General features: G+C 39.7%; 1 protein-coding gene across 1 annotated transcript in view; it reads right to left on the reverse strand.

Annotated features, from left to right (window-relative positions):
• LOC103087217 (centrosomal protein of 72 kDa-like) overlaps positions 1-8,629 on the reverse strand; it is a 31,099-nt gene extending 22,470 nt beyond the window's left edge. Inside the window, 2 exon segments of the mRNA XM_082931324.1 lie at positions 6,725-6,840; positions 8,554-8,629. Of these exon segments, the coding sequence (XP_082787450.1) occupies positions 6,725-6,840; positions 8,554-8,629 (192 nt within the window).
• Between the last annotated feature and the right edge of the window lie 6,534 nt (positions 8,630-15,163).

Below are 15,163 nucleotides of genomic sequence, written 5' to 3' on the forward strand. Positions count from 1 at the left end.
CCCCACCCCCCGCCGCCGCAGCATCCCATTCTGTGCCTCTGCGTTTCCATGTCTCCATCAAGGACATTGGGGTTGCTTACTGGTGAAACTCTGGACTATCTTATCTGAAGTCACTGAGTATTTGAGAATTAGGATGTTGGTCTTTTGTCATGTATTTCCACCCATCCTCTGAGCTTTTATTGAATTCATAGGAAACCGAAAGTCTGTACCTTGCTCGATTCATGTACAGCAAGCCAGATGCTTGAAGAGAGTTAGCAAAACAATAATTACAGAAACCATCTAATAGATGAACATTAGCTGTTTGCTTGTAGAGTCTATGACAATTAGAGTAAAACTAGCAACAGTTTAAAACAGGAAAATGGGATATGTTTTTAAAACCGCTCAAGGAATCTCTTGTTTCTTAAGTCCTGGTTTAACAGTGTGGACTTACTTATCTGTGCTCTGGCAAAAACCAGCTCCTGTTTAAATAGTGAGTAATATAGAAACATACAAATATTATTAAAAGAAATGCTTAGACCACTGCAGTGATTAAAAAAAAAAAAGAGAGAGCACTGAGTCAATAGACTTGCCAGGAAAGGAAATAAACACTAGTGAAGAAATTCAGCGAGGTTCACGGAGCGGAGGATCTGTAGGATCTTTGAATGAATATTAGGTATATTTTATATAAAAACACTCTTAAGCCTTTGTATTATATTTCTAATCTTTCCTAGCATTTTCAAGCAATTCTAAATGTTCCGTAGGTTTTAGAAAACACAGATTTATCTTTCTTTTCCATCCATTATGTTTTCTTTTATGATTAATCTGGGCTAAAGCATCCTGGTAGTTCTCTGGCAAATTCAGTAGCATTAAAGTGTTTTATCTCTCTCACTGGGGAAGGAGAAGACTTCTCCCTACAGACAGTTTCTCTGCAAAGTCTATGTGCTAAATACTTCTGACTGGATTAAAACAAGCAAATGAAACAGGAAGACAGGTTCTGAACATGTAAATATGATGAAAGGTAACTAGGGCAGGACATGTTGGGAGGTGCCTGCATCTAGAAAAGTTACAGAAAAGTTTAACATATCAGAGAAAAAAGAGGTGGAGGGGAGCATTGTGGTGACTGTATTAGTCAAGTGTCTCCAGAGAAACAGAACAGTAGGAGGGGTGTGCGTGCGTGTGTGTGTGTGTGTGTGTGTGTGAGAGAGAGAGAGAGAGAGAGAGAGAGAGAGACAGAGGGAGACAGAGAGAGACAGAAATTTTTTGACTCACACAGTTGTGGGACTGGTGAATCTGAAATTTATAGGGCAGGCCAGCAGGCAGGAAACTCAGGCAGAGTTTCTGTGTTAAGCCTTGAGGTAGAATTGCTTCTTCCTGGGGAAACCTCAGTCTGTGCTCTTTTGGCCTTCAACTGATTAGATGAAATCCATTATGCTTTACCTAAAGTCAACTGAATAGCAGCACTATTTTCAATGGCCAAGACATGGAAGCAACCTAACTGTCCATCGACAGATGAATGGATAAAGCAGATGTGGTACATATATACAATAGAATATTACCCAGCCATAAAAGAGAATGAAATAATGCCATTTGCAGCAACATGGACAGACCTAGAGATTATCATAGTAAGTGAAGTAAGTAGACTTAGAGAGAGAAACACCATATGATATCACTTATATGTAGAATCTTTAAAAATGATACAAATAAACTTATTTACAGAACAGAAACAAAGTCACAGACATAGAGAACAAACTTATGGTTACCAAAGGGGAAGGGGGGAGGGATAAATTAGGAATTGGGGATTAACAGTTACACACTACTATATATAAAATAGATATACAACAAGGACCTACTGTATAGCAGAGGGAACTATATTCAATATCTTGTAATAACCTATAATGGAAAAGAATCCGAAAAGTATATATGTGTGTGTGTGTGTGTGTATATATGCTGTACACCTGAAACATTATAAATCAAATATACTTCAATAAGTAAATAAATAATTTTTTTTTTTTTTGGCCATGTGGCATACAGGATCTTAGTTCCCTGACTGGGGATCAAACCCATGCCCCCGGCAGTGGAAGAGTGGAGTTTTAACCACTGGACTGCCAGGGAGGTCCCTAAATAAATGAAACTGAAAAAAAAAAAAAGTCTACTGATGTCTTCATCACATCTACAGAACCACAACAACATCTAGACAAGTGTTTGACAAAACAACTGGGCATCATAGCCTTGCCAAGTTTACACAAAATTAACTGTCACAGTGACGTTTCTGTCAAAAAGTTTTAGCCATTCCTGAAGCAAATAGAAGTACCCTCACTTGATGAAAAGACATCAGGGTAAATCAGTGTCTTTTTTTTTTTTTTTACCACATATCAACATTTATTGAATTCTTTAGATAAAGAAAGAAAATAGTTTACATAACCCGTTCTATCAGTTTGATAACGTCCCATCTCTTTTTTTTTTCAGGCACTGACCTGATCTTGCATGAGTAGTTTACTCGAGGCAGGTACAATAATATTCTAAATGTGGAATCTTATACCTTAGAGATAGCTTATAATCATCCTCAACCAGTGAATATCCTGCCAACAAATGGACAAAGAATTCTTTAGGAATAAAGTCCTAAGCACGCTTCTCAACTGCACAGGCTATAGGACCTGCTAGATGCATAACCTGTTCAGTTAATGTGGAGAGTGTATCTATAATGTTATAGCAAATTTTCTTATCTTTATTTTCATTGATTTCACCAATGAGATTTTATTCCTGTCATTCATTATGCTAATTGACAAGCCACTAATTTCAGCAGTGAATCCCTGTATCAAAAATTGAATTGTGCAATATATGACCAGAAATAACGACAAATGAAATAGAAGTACACATGTATCTCAGATGGATCTGCTTCTAAAATGGAGCTGTTCTGATTAAAGGACACGTGACAATCCCTCGGATGTGAATCCCTGATTAGAGAAATTAACAACACCTAACATATAGCTAGCTTGAGTGTCTCTTTTTCTCAGGTTTCACTAGTAGGGGCATTTAGAAGAGCTGATGAACGGTTCCAGAGACCACTGAGCTCTTCACTCACCCCAGCAAAAGCCCAGTGTTTTCACGGGTCATCTCACCATCCTCCCAAAGCGCTGAGTTTCCCTCCTCTTGAGGCAGACTGCAGATCCACCGTCAGGCCCTTCCAGAATCTCACGCACACAGGGTGCTTGAGAAAACAGCATCATATGTCTCAAGAAGGACTTCTCCTCTTTCCCCAGTGATACTTATTCCCAGTTTGTCATGTCACCCGTTATTGATATGTAGAGTGAGGGCTAGTCTCTGGGATATTATGAAAATAATAATTGTAGAAAGGGTAGTCATGACAGAAATGGCATATTTTAATTCTTGATTCATGTCTTCTGCCTGTGCCTGCCTGGAGAAACCCCAAAGCCACCTACTCTATAGAACTACTCTACCATAACTGTGGAAACTCCATGCTGGGCAAACACAGGACCTTGGCTTAAGGGGCAGTCATATTTTTGTTCTGTATCTTGGACCGTACAGTTCATATGCTTTTAGTGGGGAAATGTTTCTTTTCCTTACAGACACCAAGAAACACTTTTTAAAAGAAATTACATGCTTTTCAGATTGAGCTTTCATTTTTTTATTTAAAAAAGAGCAAAATTATAGAAACTATTCTTGTTGTTATTATGATAATACTCAGAATCACAGACTAGAAATGACTTCGGAGATCATACCCATTTTTGTTCCTTTGTTCAATGAAAGATGTAGGAGATTTACCTTGAGATTTTATCACAGACTTCAAGGGAACTACTAGGTTTAATTCCAACGGAAGGCTAAAGGCAAAGAATAAATTAACAAACCTCTTTGTAGATGCTGCTTATTAAGTAATCATTTCTTGCGTATTTAAACTTTAAAAAGACAGTGTATACAAAAATACTAACCAGTCTTCTAGAAGCTGGAAAGAGCTCTTGTTTACACAAATACAAAGAAATAAAAATACAGAAGGAGAGGCAGATACTTGGAAGGGGGGAAAGATAAAAGAAACAGAGGACAAGGGACTTTGGCAAAGGAGACACACCACACACACACACACCACACACACACACACACACACGCACACGCACACACACCAGGAATGGAATAAGAGAGAAGGAAAGATGCAGAAAGTCAGGAAGCATAGGCTATTCTCTGTGTGTTTGGCCCCAGTTACAACATTTCTTTCCACTTTAAATGTCCACTGATCATTATATAATAGTATCCCATGTCAAAGTATGCAGCAACGTAATTCACAAAATAATACATATAATCCACAGTCATCAAAATGATTTTCATTTTAATAAAATATATCCTAAGTGATTTTCAGACTGAATTTTTCTTTACTATTAATACAGGCAGTATCTGGGGTTCAGTCCAGACTCAGGGACCTATGAGCTAAAACCTATTCTGCCATTTTTTAATTCTTGCCAATCTATAGCATAATTCAATTTCCATTTTCCTTAAAGGTCCATAAGATTTATGAATTTGACATTTGATCGCTTTAGTGGAACCCCCTGGGACCGTTTATAGCTTGTGCTATTAAAAAAAGGCATTTTACTTTCTAGAAAATGAATATTCTACCCAAGAGTTTGTAAGTTGAGTGGAAGCTTTTCATTTATCTAGCAACTGTTGATTTGTGGTCTGGCAGAAAGGAATTGCTGACACATGGAATGCTTCCCTTGGAAAGAAAAGCTCAGCTTATATTCTTCGACTGATAAGTGCTTGCCAAGCACCAGGCTAATGACATCTGTTGGGCTCCCTGGCTTGACCGTTTTTGTAAAGTGCTGACTAACAATGGAGATGATTACTACAGAGCTGGGCTGTGGTTTACTTTAACTCCCAACCTTTCCTCCCTAATTACTGTTTTGTCAAACCTCAGGAAGAGCTCTCAACCAGAGGTCATCTTCCGTTTGTTTAGAGGTTTGTTGGATGGTTCCAAGGTTTGGCCAAACCCACTTAACATAGCATGTCGATACACTTGGCTCTAAAATCTGGCCTGTCATCAGTAGAACTTTATTTCTATGCCTCCACAAGGCTTCCTTTTGATCCCCTTTTCCTTCATGTGGACCTTCACGTGGCTCCTCCTTTCCTAATGTTTATGAATCAAATTGCTCTTGGAACTGTCTTATATATCCTTTGTACTACGTACATGAGCTGGGATGGGATGTGACATTGATCTCTTTCTCCTTAGGAGAATAGGTGATCTGGGTATTATGCCCACTATTTCAGAGTCACTTGTCACTGACATTAGCATAGCCACATTGGGGACTCTGTCCTGTTCTTGGATATCTGTATGGAACTGCAGGGGCTTGGTATGGTAAGGGATCATGTCTTCCTAAGACATACAGTGCATTAGGGCTTTTCAGGAAATGGGCCTTTTCCTTTCTTTCTTTGCTCCCTTCCTTCCTCCCTTCCTTATACGATCTCATTTCTAACGCCAATCAAGCACGAACTTATATGACAGGTGTTACGGTATCAATTTCTAGAACATGAGAAGAATGCTGGACCATGGGGAAAAGGTTAAATAATAGGTACTCTGGAAATGCAAAGCATTGTTTTTATCATTTTTAAAAAGTTTTCTCTAGAAGAAGACCCTCAAACTTAAAGATTGTTTCACACTCTGTACGCATAGTATTTTGTAGAAGAGCAAGCTCTAAGCTAAGAATCTAAAAGCCTGGCATGCGGGTCCTGGCTCTAACTAGACTATAACTACAGCTTTATATTATGATATTACTAGATTGTTTAAACCATCATCTATATTCTTATGAAGGGAGGTAACAGAAATAATACATTTACAGCTTGTAAATAGGTTAAATTATTAGCAGTGCTCGGTCTATTCTTTAAATCTATATTTAGGTCAGTTTTTATCCAGGGGGGATTTAGTCATATTCAACAGGTATTTAATGAGTCCTAATTAATCTCTGGGAACTGTGCTACGTGCTAGGGACTCCATGATGAAAAGCCACAAGCAATCAGCCCTTACCACTCACATTTAATTTGTCAAGTTACACCAACTTAGACGAAGTAATATTATCGTTTATCCAAACTGGGACATAATAAGTTAATATGTTTTCTCTGTGGGTGTGAATCATGAAATGTTCAACCTGCAAAGGAACTCAGAAAGGTTCTAATTCCGCTCCCTCATTTGAGAGAAGAAGAAATGAGGTCCTGAGAAGGAAGTATTTCCTTAAGGGCTACACCTCTAGTTAGTGGTGCCCCTAAGACCGTAGCCCAGGTCTCCTCACCCTGAGTCCGGTTCTCTTCCCACTGCATCCTGCCTCATCTCTACGTACCAAGTTGAACTACACAAAATTGCTGGCATTTTTGATCTGAAGAAAACAGTCATTTCCTGTGGGGTTTGATCTATAGAAGGACTTGCTCAGCTGGCCAGCTTGCTGCCCAGATCCCACTGCCTCCATGACCTCTGCTGGTGCAGAAGTCTCTCTTCCCACTCAGATCCCTGCAAACTTGGCTTTAGGGAAATTCAGACTTTTCCAAAACTTCCACATCCCTTATCACATTTGATCCTTATTACAATCTCAACACAGAGGGAAGAATCTCTGAAAGAAAAGTTATATTAAGATATCACCAAATAAATATTGTGGAAGTGAGTGTAAGTTGTTTCACAGGGTCAGTAATCAGAAGCATGAATATGAAATAAGTGATACTAAGCACAGAGGATGAACCTGGATGTGGTACTTACCGAGTCAGGCACTGACTGGCTCTCCGGGATACTGAGGGCCACGACCCCTCTTGCTGCCTCAACACTCCCATTAGTCTGGTGTGTGGAGCTGGAATTCACTGCTTCTGGTCTTCTCCCTAATGAAAAATCAAGACTCTGTCATGGGCAATTTATTTAAATTGCTAGATTGCTTAGGGAACAGAGACCCCTAGCATCCCTGGCCCCAAAGCATAGTAATCAAGTATAGTCTCCACCTCCAATGGGGAGGGCAAAGAAAATAGAGTGAGATTTTTTAAAATTAGATAAAAAGATTCTTTCGTTAAATACATGAAATTACCCCATCACTTTGTCTGGATCTATCTAGATTGTATCCAAAAATGAGAATGATTATTCTGATTTCCAAATAGGAAGTTGCTATATTACATTACATTACATTACGTTCTCTGGAAGGAAGAATATGTTTCACACCTTCCTTGAATCCTATACACTCTAGAGAAGGAAGAAGACATAATGTTTTCTCCCTTCCAGTTAACCCATATGGAGCCCTAACTCCCAAACAGAAATGGCCATTCGCAAATGTCCACTAAGTGTATTTCTACTTTCCTGCTAGTTGGAAACTAGGAAATTGACACTGGTATACTGGGTTTGCATAGTTCTGTGTCATTTTATCACATGTATAGATTTGTATAATCAAGTAATCAACATATAGAATCTTTTTAAAATTATTATTATTGTTCTCTAAAGTCTTGCTTTAAGAGTTTCTTGGGTAATTTTTTTGTGTGTCAAAAGCAGCCAATGGTGCCCCTACTGAGGCTTACAGAAGAATCTAATAAAAGCTTGTGGTCTGTATTTTTTCACACCGCTTCCACTGAGTTTATATTGAAAAACTCTAAGAAGGAGGGAAAGGACACAGAAAACTTGTATTGTTATCCATAGCAGTAACATGTTGGGTTCATAGCCTTCAAAATGGAGAGCCAACTATATCATCAAGACAGTTTGGAGACATCTCCCAAAAGAATATACCGAACACTTCGTTTTAAAACACATTAGGGCTTCCCTGGTGCTCAGTGGTTAAGAATCCGCCTGCCAGTGCAGGGGACACAGGTTCGATGCCTGGTCTGGGAAGATCCCACGTGCCGCAGAGCAACTAAGCCTATGCACCACAACTACTGAGCCTGCACTCAAGAGCCCGCGAGTTCCAACTACTGAGCCCACGTGCCACAACTACTGAAGCCTGCGCACCTAGAGCCCGTGCTCCACAACAAGAGAAGCCACCGCAATGAGAAGCCCATGCACCACAACAAAGAATAACCCCTGCTCACTGCAACTAGAGGAAGCCCGCGTGCAGCAACGAAGACCCAACACAGCCAAAAAATAAGTAACTAAAATAAATTTTTTAAAAAATAAAAATAGGGGCTTCCCTGGTGGCACAGTGGTTGAGAGTCCACCTGCCAATGCAGGGGACACGGGTTTGTGCCCCGGTCCGGGAAGATCCCACATGCCGCGGAGCGGCTGGGCCCGTGAGCCATGGCCGCTGAGCCTGCGCATCCGGAGCCTGTGTTCCGCAACAGGAGAGAAAAAAAAAAAAAAAAAATCACCAAAAAAAGAAAGAAACATATCAGTAGATGAAGACAAAAAAAAAAAAAACAGTAAATACATTAAAAACTCAAGCCACTATGATGAAGTATCTGCCTGAGAAAATAACCTATAGTTATTCTCCCAGAGACTGCAGAAATTGAAATGATCAGCTACAAAATACTCAAAAATATTTATTGCCTGCCTACTCCATGCCTGGCACTGTTGTAGTCACCAGAAGTTCATCAGTGAGCCAAACAGCCAAAGGTCTCTACCTCCATGGGATTCACATTCTAGAGTCTTCTTTTTTAGACTCTGAGCTTTCTGGGGCTGGGACAGTTTCTTACTCATCTCCGAATCCCAAGCACCTGGCAGAGTTTGGCACATCAGATGCCCTCAGGAGACATCTCCTAAAATAAAGAAGTGAATGCCTGTTCTCTGTTCTCTCTTTTCTGTCACTCCTCCTTCCCTGCTTTTCTCTCACTTTCATGCCCCTCGGCTTAGACATACTCTCTTAGCCGAAAGTATAGTTTATAACTCTAATTCAAAAAGATACATGCACCCCAATGTTCCTAGCAGCACCATTTCCAATAGCCAAGGCATGGAAACGACCCAAGTGCCTATCAACAGACACCTGGGTTAAGAAGATGTGCTATATATATACCACATCATATATATGTGTGTGTGTGCATGTGTGTATGTATGTGTGTTTGTGTATATATATACAATGGAATATTAGCCATAAAAAAGAATGAAATAATGCCATTTGCAGCAATATGGATGAACCTAGAGAATATTATACTTGGTTAAGTAAGTCAGACAAAGACAAATATTATATGATATCACTTATATATGGAATCTAAAATACAATACAAATGAAACTATATACAAAATAGAAACAGACTCACAGACACAGAAAACAAATTTATGGTTACCAAAAGGGAAAGGGAGTGGGGAGGGATTAACAGATACAAACTACTATACATAAAATAGATAAGCAACAAGGGTTTACTGTATATCACAGGGAGCTATATTCAGTATTTGTAATAGACTATAATGGAAAATAATCGGAAATATATATAGATATGTGTATAACTGAATCACTTTGTTATACATGTGAAACTAACACAATATTGTAAATCAGCTATACTTCAATTTAAAAAAACACAAAAGTATAGTTTATAAGTGTCTTCTAGGAACATTAAAAGAAGCAATTTCTGTGTTATTTGCTTTTCATCAACCATAGAAAAACAATAGATGTGAAAGAATATCCCATCAGTCACTTGTTTATATATTTATAGTTTCCTGATTTTTGTTTAGGCATTGTAACCAAAGATGAAACTGAAAATAAAGATTTTAAAGGAAAGGCCCAGAAACAGGTCAGATTCAATCCCAGACAGACTACAGCCATGTGGAGAGTGAGAATTCTATCAGAAAATGAATATGAGGCTTCAGAGACCTTCCAGATCGTTCTGACAAACCCTGGCAGGGCTGCACTGGAGTTTCCAGAAATGGCAACTGTTGAAATTGTGAACCCTGAAGATGGTATGTGGTTCCTATTAGTATGATCTATTAACTAATATGGGTTCCTGGGTCCATTTCAGGCGTTTATACCTCCCTCAAGCTCCATAAGCCACTGGACACGTTCAATCCCATTTAGGGTTTAAAGTTAAGTAAATCAGTCCAAGGCAGTAATTTTTCCTTTGTTCTTAGGATTTTTGAAAAGGGATATAGGTTTGCCAACCTTCCTTTAACAAATGCCCAAGTCCTCACTCTTAGTTCTCTGCACACTAAATATGGCGCAGCTTTGCCCCCAAATGGCTAATCCTCAGGACTCATTCCAGGCCACATCTTCTCACAGTTTTCTGGGAGCTCCCCACCAGTTCAGGTGGAGAACTCATATATCCCTCGCCCTAGATGTGGCCACTGGGAACCAGCCGACTGATTCGTTTTTAGCATGTGTTCCACAAAGTTCTGTTATACCTGTGCGTCACAGACTTGAATTCATCGGTTCATTCTGCTCATATATTGGTTCATTCATTCAGCAAATATCTCCCCAGAGAAATTAAAAAGGAAAAATATTAGCCAGTGATCGTGCTATTTGTTGCCCCTTTTTGTGAAAGTAGAAGAATAGTCCCTAAAAGAAGATGTTAGTATTCATATTTGAATGTTAATTAGACACATCGACTATCACGAGAGTTGAAATACTTCAGGGATCCCCTAGAAGTGCATGACTTAACTATCAGGAAGGAAGTCTTAGTTAAATGCCACAAGAATCTATGAAGAATCTCCTGTATCAGCAGGTCCCAAACTGCATAACAGAAAATAAAATAGAATTTCTACAACAGGGTCAGTAAGCTTTCCATGGACCAAGTAAGTCTAGGAAACTTCAAATATCTCCCTTCCTTTGAAGCATCATAATTCACATTAGCTTATTAAGGCTCCTGAGAAGTTCTCCTATAAAGAAACCTGTTTAAACTAACACAGTATTGTAAGTCAACTGTATTTCAATAAAAAAAGAAAAGAAAAAAAACCTGTTTAACTTAATTTATCCGGTTTTCTCAAATTAGACCATAGACCTTTTTTTGTAATTTTTTTTGTTGTTGTGCCCAAAGAATATCCTTTAAAATCTTTGAGTTCTAGTTTTCTTGAAACACAATTTGAGAAATACTGTTGTACATGCTTTGCACTCCGGCAGACAAAAATAGAAAACACTGCCCTCACCACCCAATGAATGAGGTATCTGATCCGTTTTGTTGATAGCAACACTTAAACACATGAATCAATTAGGAAAGCCAAATGTGAGGGTACATGGCCAAAACAGAGTTCTGAGCTAAGAAAGTGGAAAGATCACCGTCATTCCAAACAATTAAGCTTTGTTGGAGGAGGCAGGATTTGAGCTGACTCTTGAAGAATAAAATGGGATTTGGATTCCTAGATGGATATGAACAGTCTACCCAGAATGGGAAAATAGAGAACGTTACTGAATAACTCAGTCCTAATGTATCAGGTTTTTCACGTGACATTAATAACTGTAATTCACTTTTAACTTCCTCCATGATGACAACCTTTTGAATCAATTGATGTCCAGACAGTAGACTACCAGAGGCGGGTAAAATGGCAGAATGAAAATTATCACTGGTATTTCTCCTCTGTAACTCGGGACCAGTGTTTTCCAAAGGCTGATACCAGTATCTGCTGAGATCAATTTAGGCAGGAAAATAAAGAAGAAAAAAATTAACGAATGATCAGCTAGATAATTCAACATTGAATTCTGGGTAAACTCTTAGTAATAGTTCCAGAAGAAGAAAGGCTGGTCTACTACAATATTTTTCCTTCTTGCTTCCATTACTGAGAGGAAGAAATTTTATGCATGTATATATATATATGATACAGAGGAGAGATCTGAGTCTATTAAATGTGGTTTAATCCAGAGAATTACTTCAGTTCTCCACTTGACTCTGTGAGTAGGACCAACCCACTTCAAAATTTTATATTTTTAAACAAACACATATATTTTAACTACACAATGCATGCCTAATGAAAAGCCCCGCCCCCCAAAAAATAGTACACATAATTCCATCAACAAGAAATGACCAGTATTCATACTCATATTTCAGTGACTGTTCTGATGATGCGTATGTGTATATTTTTATGTCCCAAACTGCATGACAGATAACAATAATATAACAGAGAAGTGCATACACACATACCCACATACCCAGCTCAGGAAATTTCAGTGGAAATATTATTTTAAGAGTTAAGGGCAGGACGAGTAGCTTCTTTTTCTCAACATATTAAGTGTCCAGCCTTGTGTCTTACACATGATATCTGCTCAATAAATGAATCAAATGTTTGTTGAATGAAGCTGGAAAAGATTTTATGCATTAATGAATTATATTACCTGATTGTTAAAAGCATTTTTAAAAAAACACACTAAAAGTAAAACAAGGGCAGAAATCTGAGATCTTTATTGAGAAGACCTAAAATGTGACCTCAAAAAAAAAAAAAGACACAAGTGCTGTGACAATTCTTTCCATTTTAGTGCTAGATAACCTTTTTAAGCTTTCAGAAGGGGTCTGCTAAGCTCAATTTCACTGACCCTCCAGCTATATATTTCCTATTCTTAACTGTATTTCATGCAGTTAATCATGTTGGAACATATAAGGGTCAAAGATTATGTATATTTCCACTCAGGTTAAAATATCACCAATCAAACTTAAGTCTTGCTAAAATGTCTTCTATCATCTTTTCTAGAATCAGCAGTTTATATTCCAGAGGCAGAATACAAAACAGAGGAGGACATTGGGGAGCTTTTGATCGCTGTAAGACGGTCTGGAGATACAAGCCAGGAACTCAACGGTCATTTGCTCTACACATCAAGGTATGAGACTTTGTGCGTGCTGATATCCAGGAATAAGGTCCTTAGTAGAGGACTGTGGTGATGCTGGGAGCGGCCAGGTGGTGAGCCAAGCGTTTGGGAAGGGCAGGGAAGGGCTCAGTCCCACAAGACGGCCTCCACGTCAGATGCCAATCACAAGTCCAGGTGGTCACCTGTGCTTCTGACCGACAGGTTATAAATCAGAGGTTCCCACCACCCCCTCTTTGGGTTTGATACTTTTCTAGAACATCTAACATAACTCGGGAAAACAGGTTACTTACTAGGTTACAGATTACTAGAAAGGATACAAATCAGGAAGAGCCAGATGGAAGAAATGCATAGGCTAAAGTATGTGGGAAAGCACACAGAACTTCCATGCTCTCTCTGGGCGAGTCACCCTCCCAGCAGCCTGGAAGCTCTCTGAACTCCTTTGGCTAGGATTATTTTATGGAGGCTTCATTACGTAGGCATGATTGATGAAATAATTGGCCATTGGTGAGTAACTCAACCTCTAACCCCTCTCCCTTCCCCGGAGGTTAGGGAGTGGGACCAAAATTTCCAAACTTCTGATCACCTGGTTGGTTTCCCTGATAACAAGTCCCCATCCAGAGCCTCTGGGAGCCCCAGACACCAGTCATCTCATTAGCACACACAAAAAAACACATCGCTTCAAAGACTCCAAGGGATTTAGGAGCTAGGTGACAGGAAAGAGGGACAAAGACCAAAAGTATATTATGTCACAGGCTAATTTACTGGGAGCTCACTATAGCAAGAGGATCAGCCACCATCACTTGCATCTGGCAGAGGCTCAAAGTCAAGCAGAGGAGTGGAAAGCTTTACAGTGAAAAAGAGAGAAGGCATGGACGTATATACACTACCAAATGTAAAACCCATAGCTAGTGGGAAGCAGCCGCATAGCACAGGGAGATCAGCTCAGTGCTTTGTGACCACCTAGAGGGGTGGGATAGGGGGGGGGGGAGGGAGGGAGATGCAAGAGGGAAGAGATATGGGGACATATGTATATGTATAACTGATTCACTTTGTTATAAAGCAGAAACTAACACACCGTTGTAAAGCAATTATACTCCAATAAAGATGTTAAAAAAAAAGAGAGAGCGAGAGAGAAGGCTTCAAGATATGCTCTGACTGGGGGCTGTTGGCTTCGGGAAGCTGGAGGCACCTTTGTAATTGATTAGGGGAGCATATTTGGCTTTCTTTGGTTGCTCCTAAATTGGAAGTGAGGGCAAAAATCAGAGAAGCGGGGAGTTATTAAGTTCTGACCATTTGGGGTGGATTATTAACAGAGGTTGTGGTTTGACTTCCTACATGAGTTACTGCAGATTGTGGGTCAGAGTTCTATTTTTACACATGATCTGACCACTCTCCTTGCATATATCCCATCTTTCAAAATCTGTGCTCACACTTGCTAAACATTGACAATGCACAGTGTAACCTCCACAATAAAGAATTATCTATCCAAAATATCAGTAGTGCCAAGACTGAGAAGAGGAATAAGAATAAATTCTCCTCTGCCCCAGACGACTAGGGATTTGGCAGTAAGCCAACAATTTACTTTGAGTTACTCAAAACCAACTACAAGGACAGGCCTTGTAGAACATCTTTAAGATCTTCATGTGAGGGCTTCCCTGGTGGCGCAGTGGTTGAGAGTCCGCCTGCCGATGCAGGGGACACAGGTTCGTGCCCCGGTCCAGGAAGATCCCACATGCTGCGTGTCTGGCTGTGAGCCAGCTGGGATATGGGGATGCCTCCACCTCAAGTGGGAGAAGCTACACCCAAATTGGCCTCCCCATAAGGTCTTCAGGTTCAAGAGAGCTGGTGTTCCCAGAAAACTTCCTGCGTAGCTGACACACAGCTCAGAGTGCTTGACACCTGGGCTTTAACCTTTGATTCCTCACACAAAAGACAGTTCTCAGGCTTGCAGTAAAAATAAAAGAGAGAGAGTACACAGGGTGAGGGTCCTTCCCTGGAGCATGAAGCCAGGACACACACAGCCACATCCGATTCTTGCATACCTCTGTGGAATTACAAGACAGCGAGAACTTATACAATTTTTATGCATATTCAAGTGTCGTGGTATTTGTCGTCACCACTCCCCACAGATACCTAAATATCTCAGTGGATAAAAGTTCAATTTGGTTATTTAAACCTTTCTGGAAGTCTTGTTAAAACAAATGTTTACCAATTACTTATTTTCATGAATAAAATAAGCATACGCTGATGTATAAATAGTTGAATGGAGAGGAGACTCACGCTCTGTACATTAATAATAATTCACAAATGATAAACATGTATTACACTTATAAGCAGGTGAAAGAAGTGACTCGTTTTATGTTGTGCTTTCCTGGTGACCTCAAGGTCCCAAAATGTCTGTCGTCAGTATTCTCAGACAATAACATGGAGGTGTTGTATTAAAAAAGCATTGTCTGGGGCTTCCCTGGTGGCGCAGTGGTTGAGAGTCCGCCTGCCGATGCAGGGGACACGGG

This window comes from Lipotes vexillifer, unplaced genomic scaffold, assembly GCF_000442215.2.
Source record: "Lipotes vexillifer unplaced genomic scaffold, Lipotes_vexillifer_v1.1 scaffold1293, whole genome shotgun sequence".
NCBI lineage: Eukaryota > Metazoa > Chordata > Mammalia > Artiodactyla > Lipotidae > Lipotes > Lipotes vexillifer.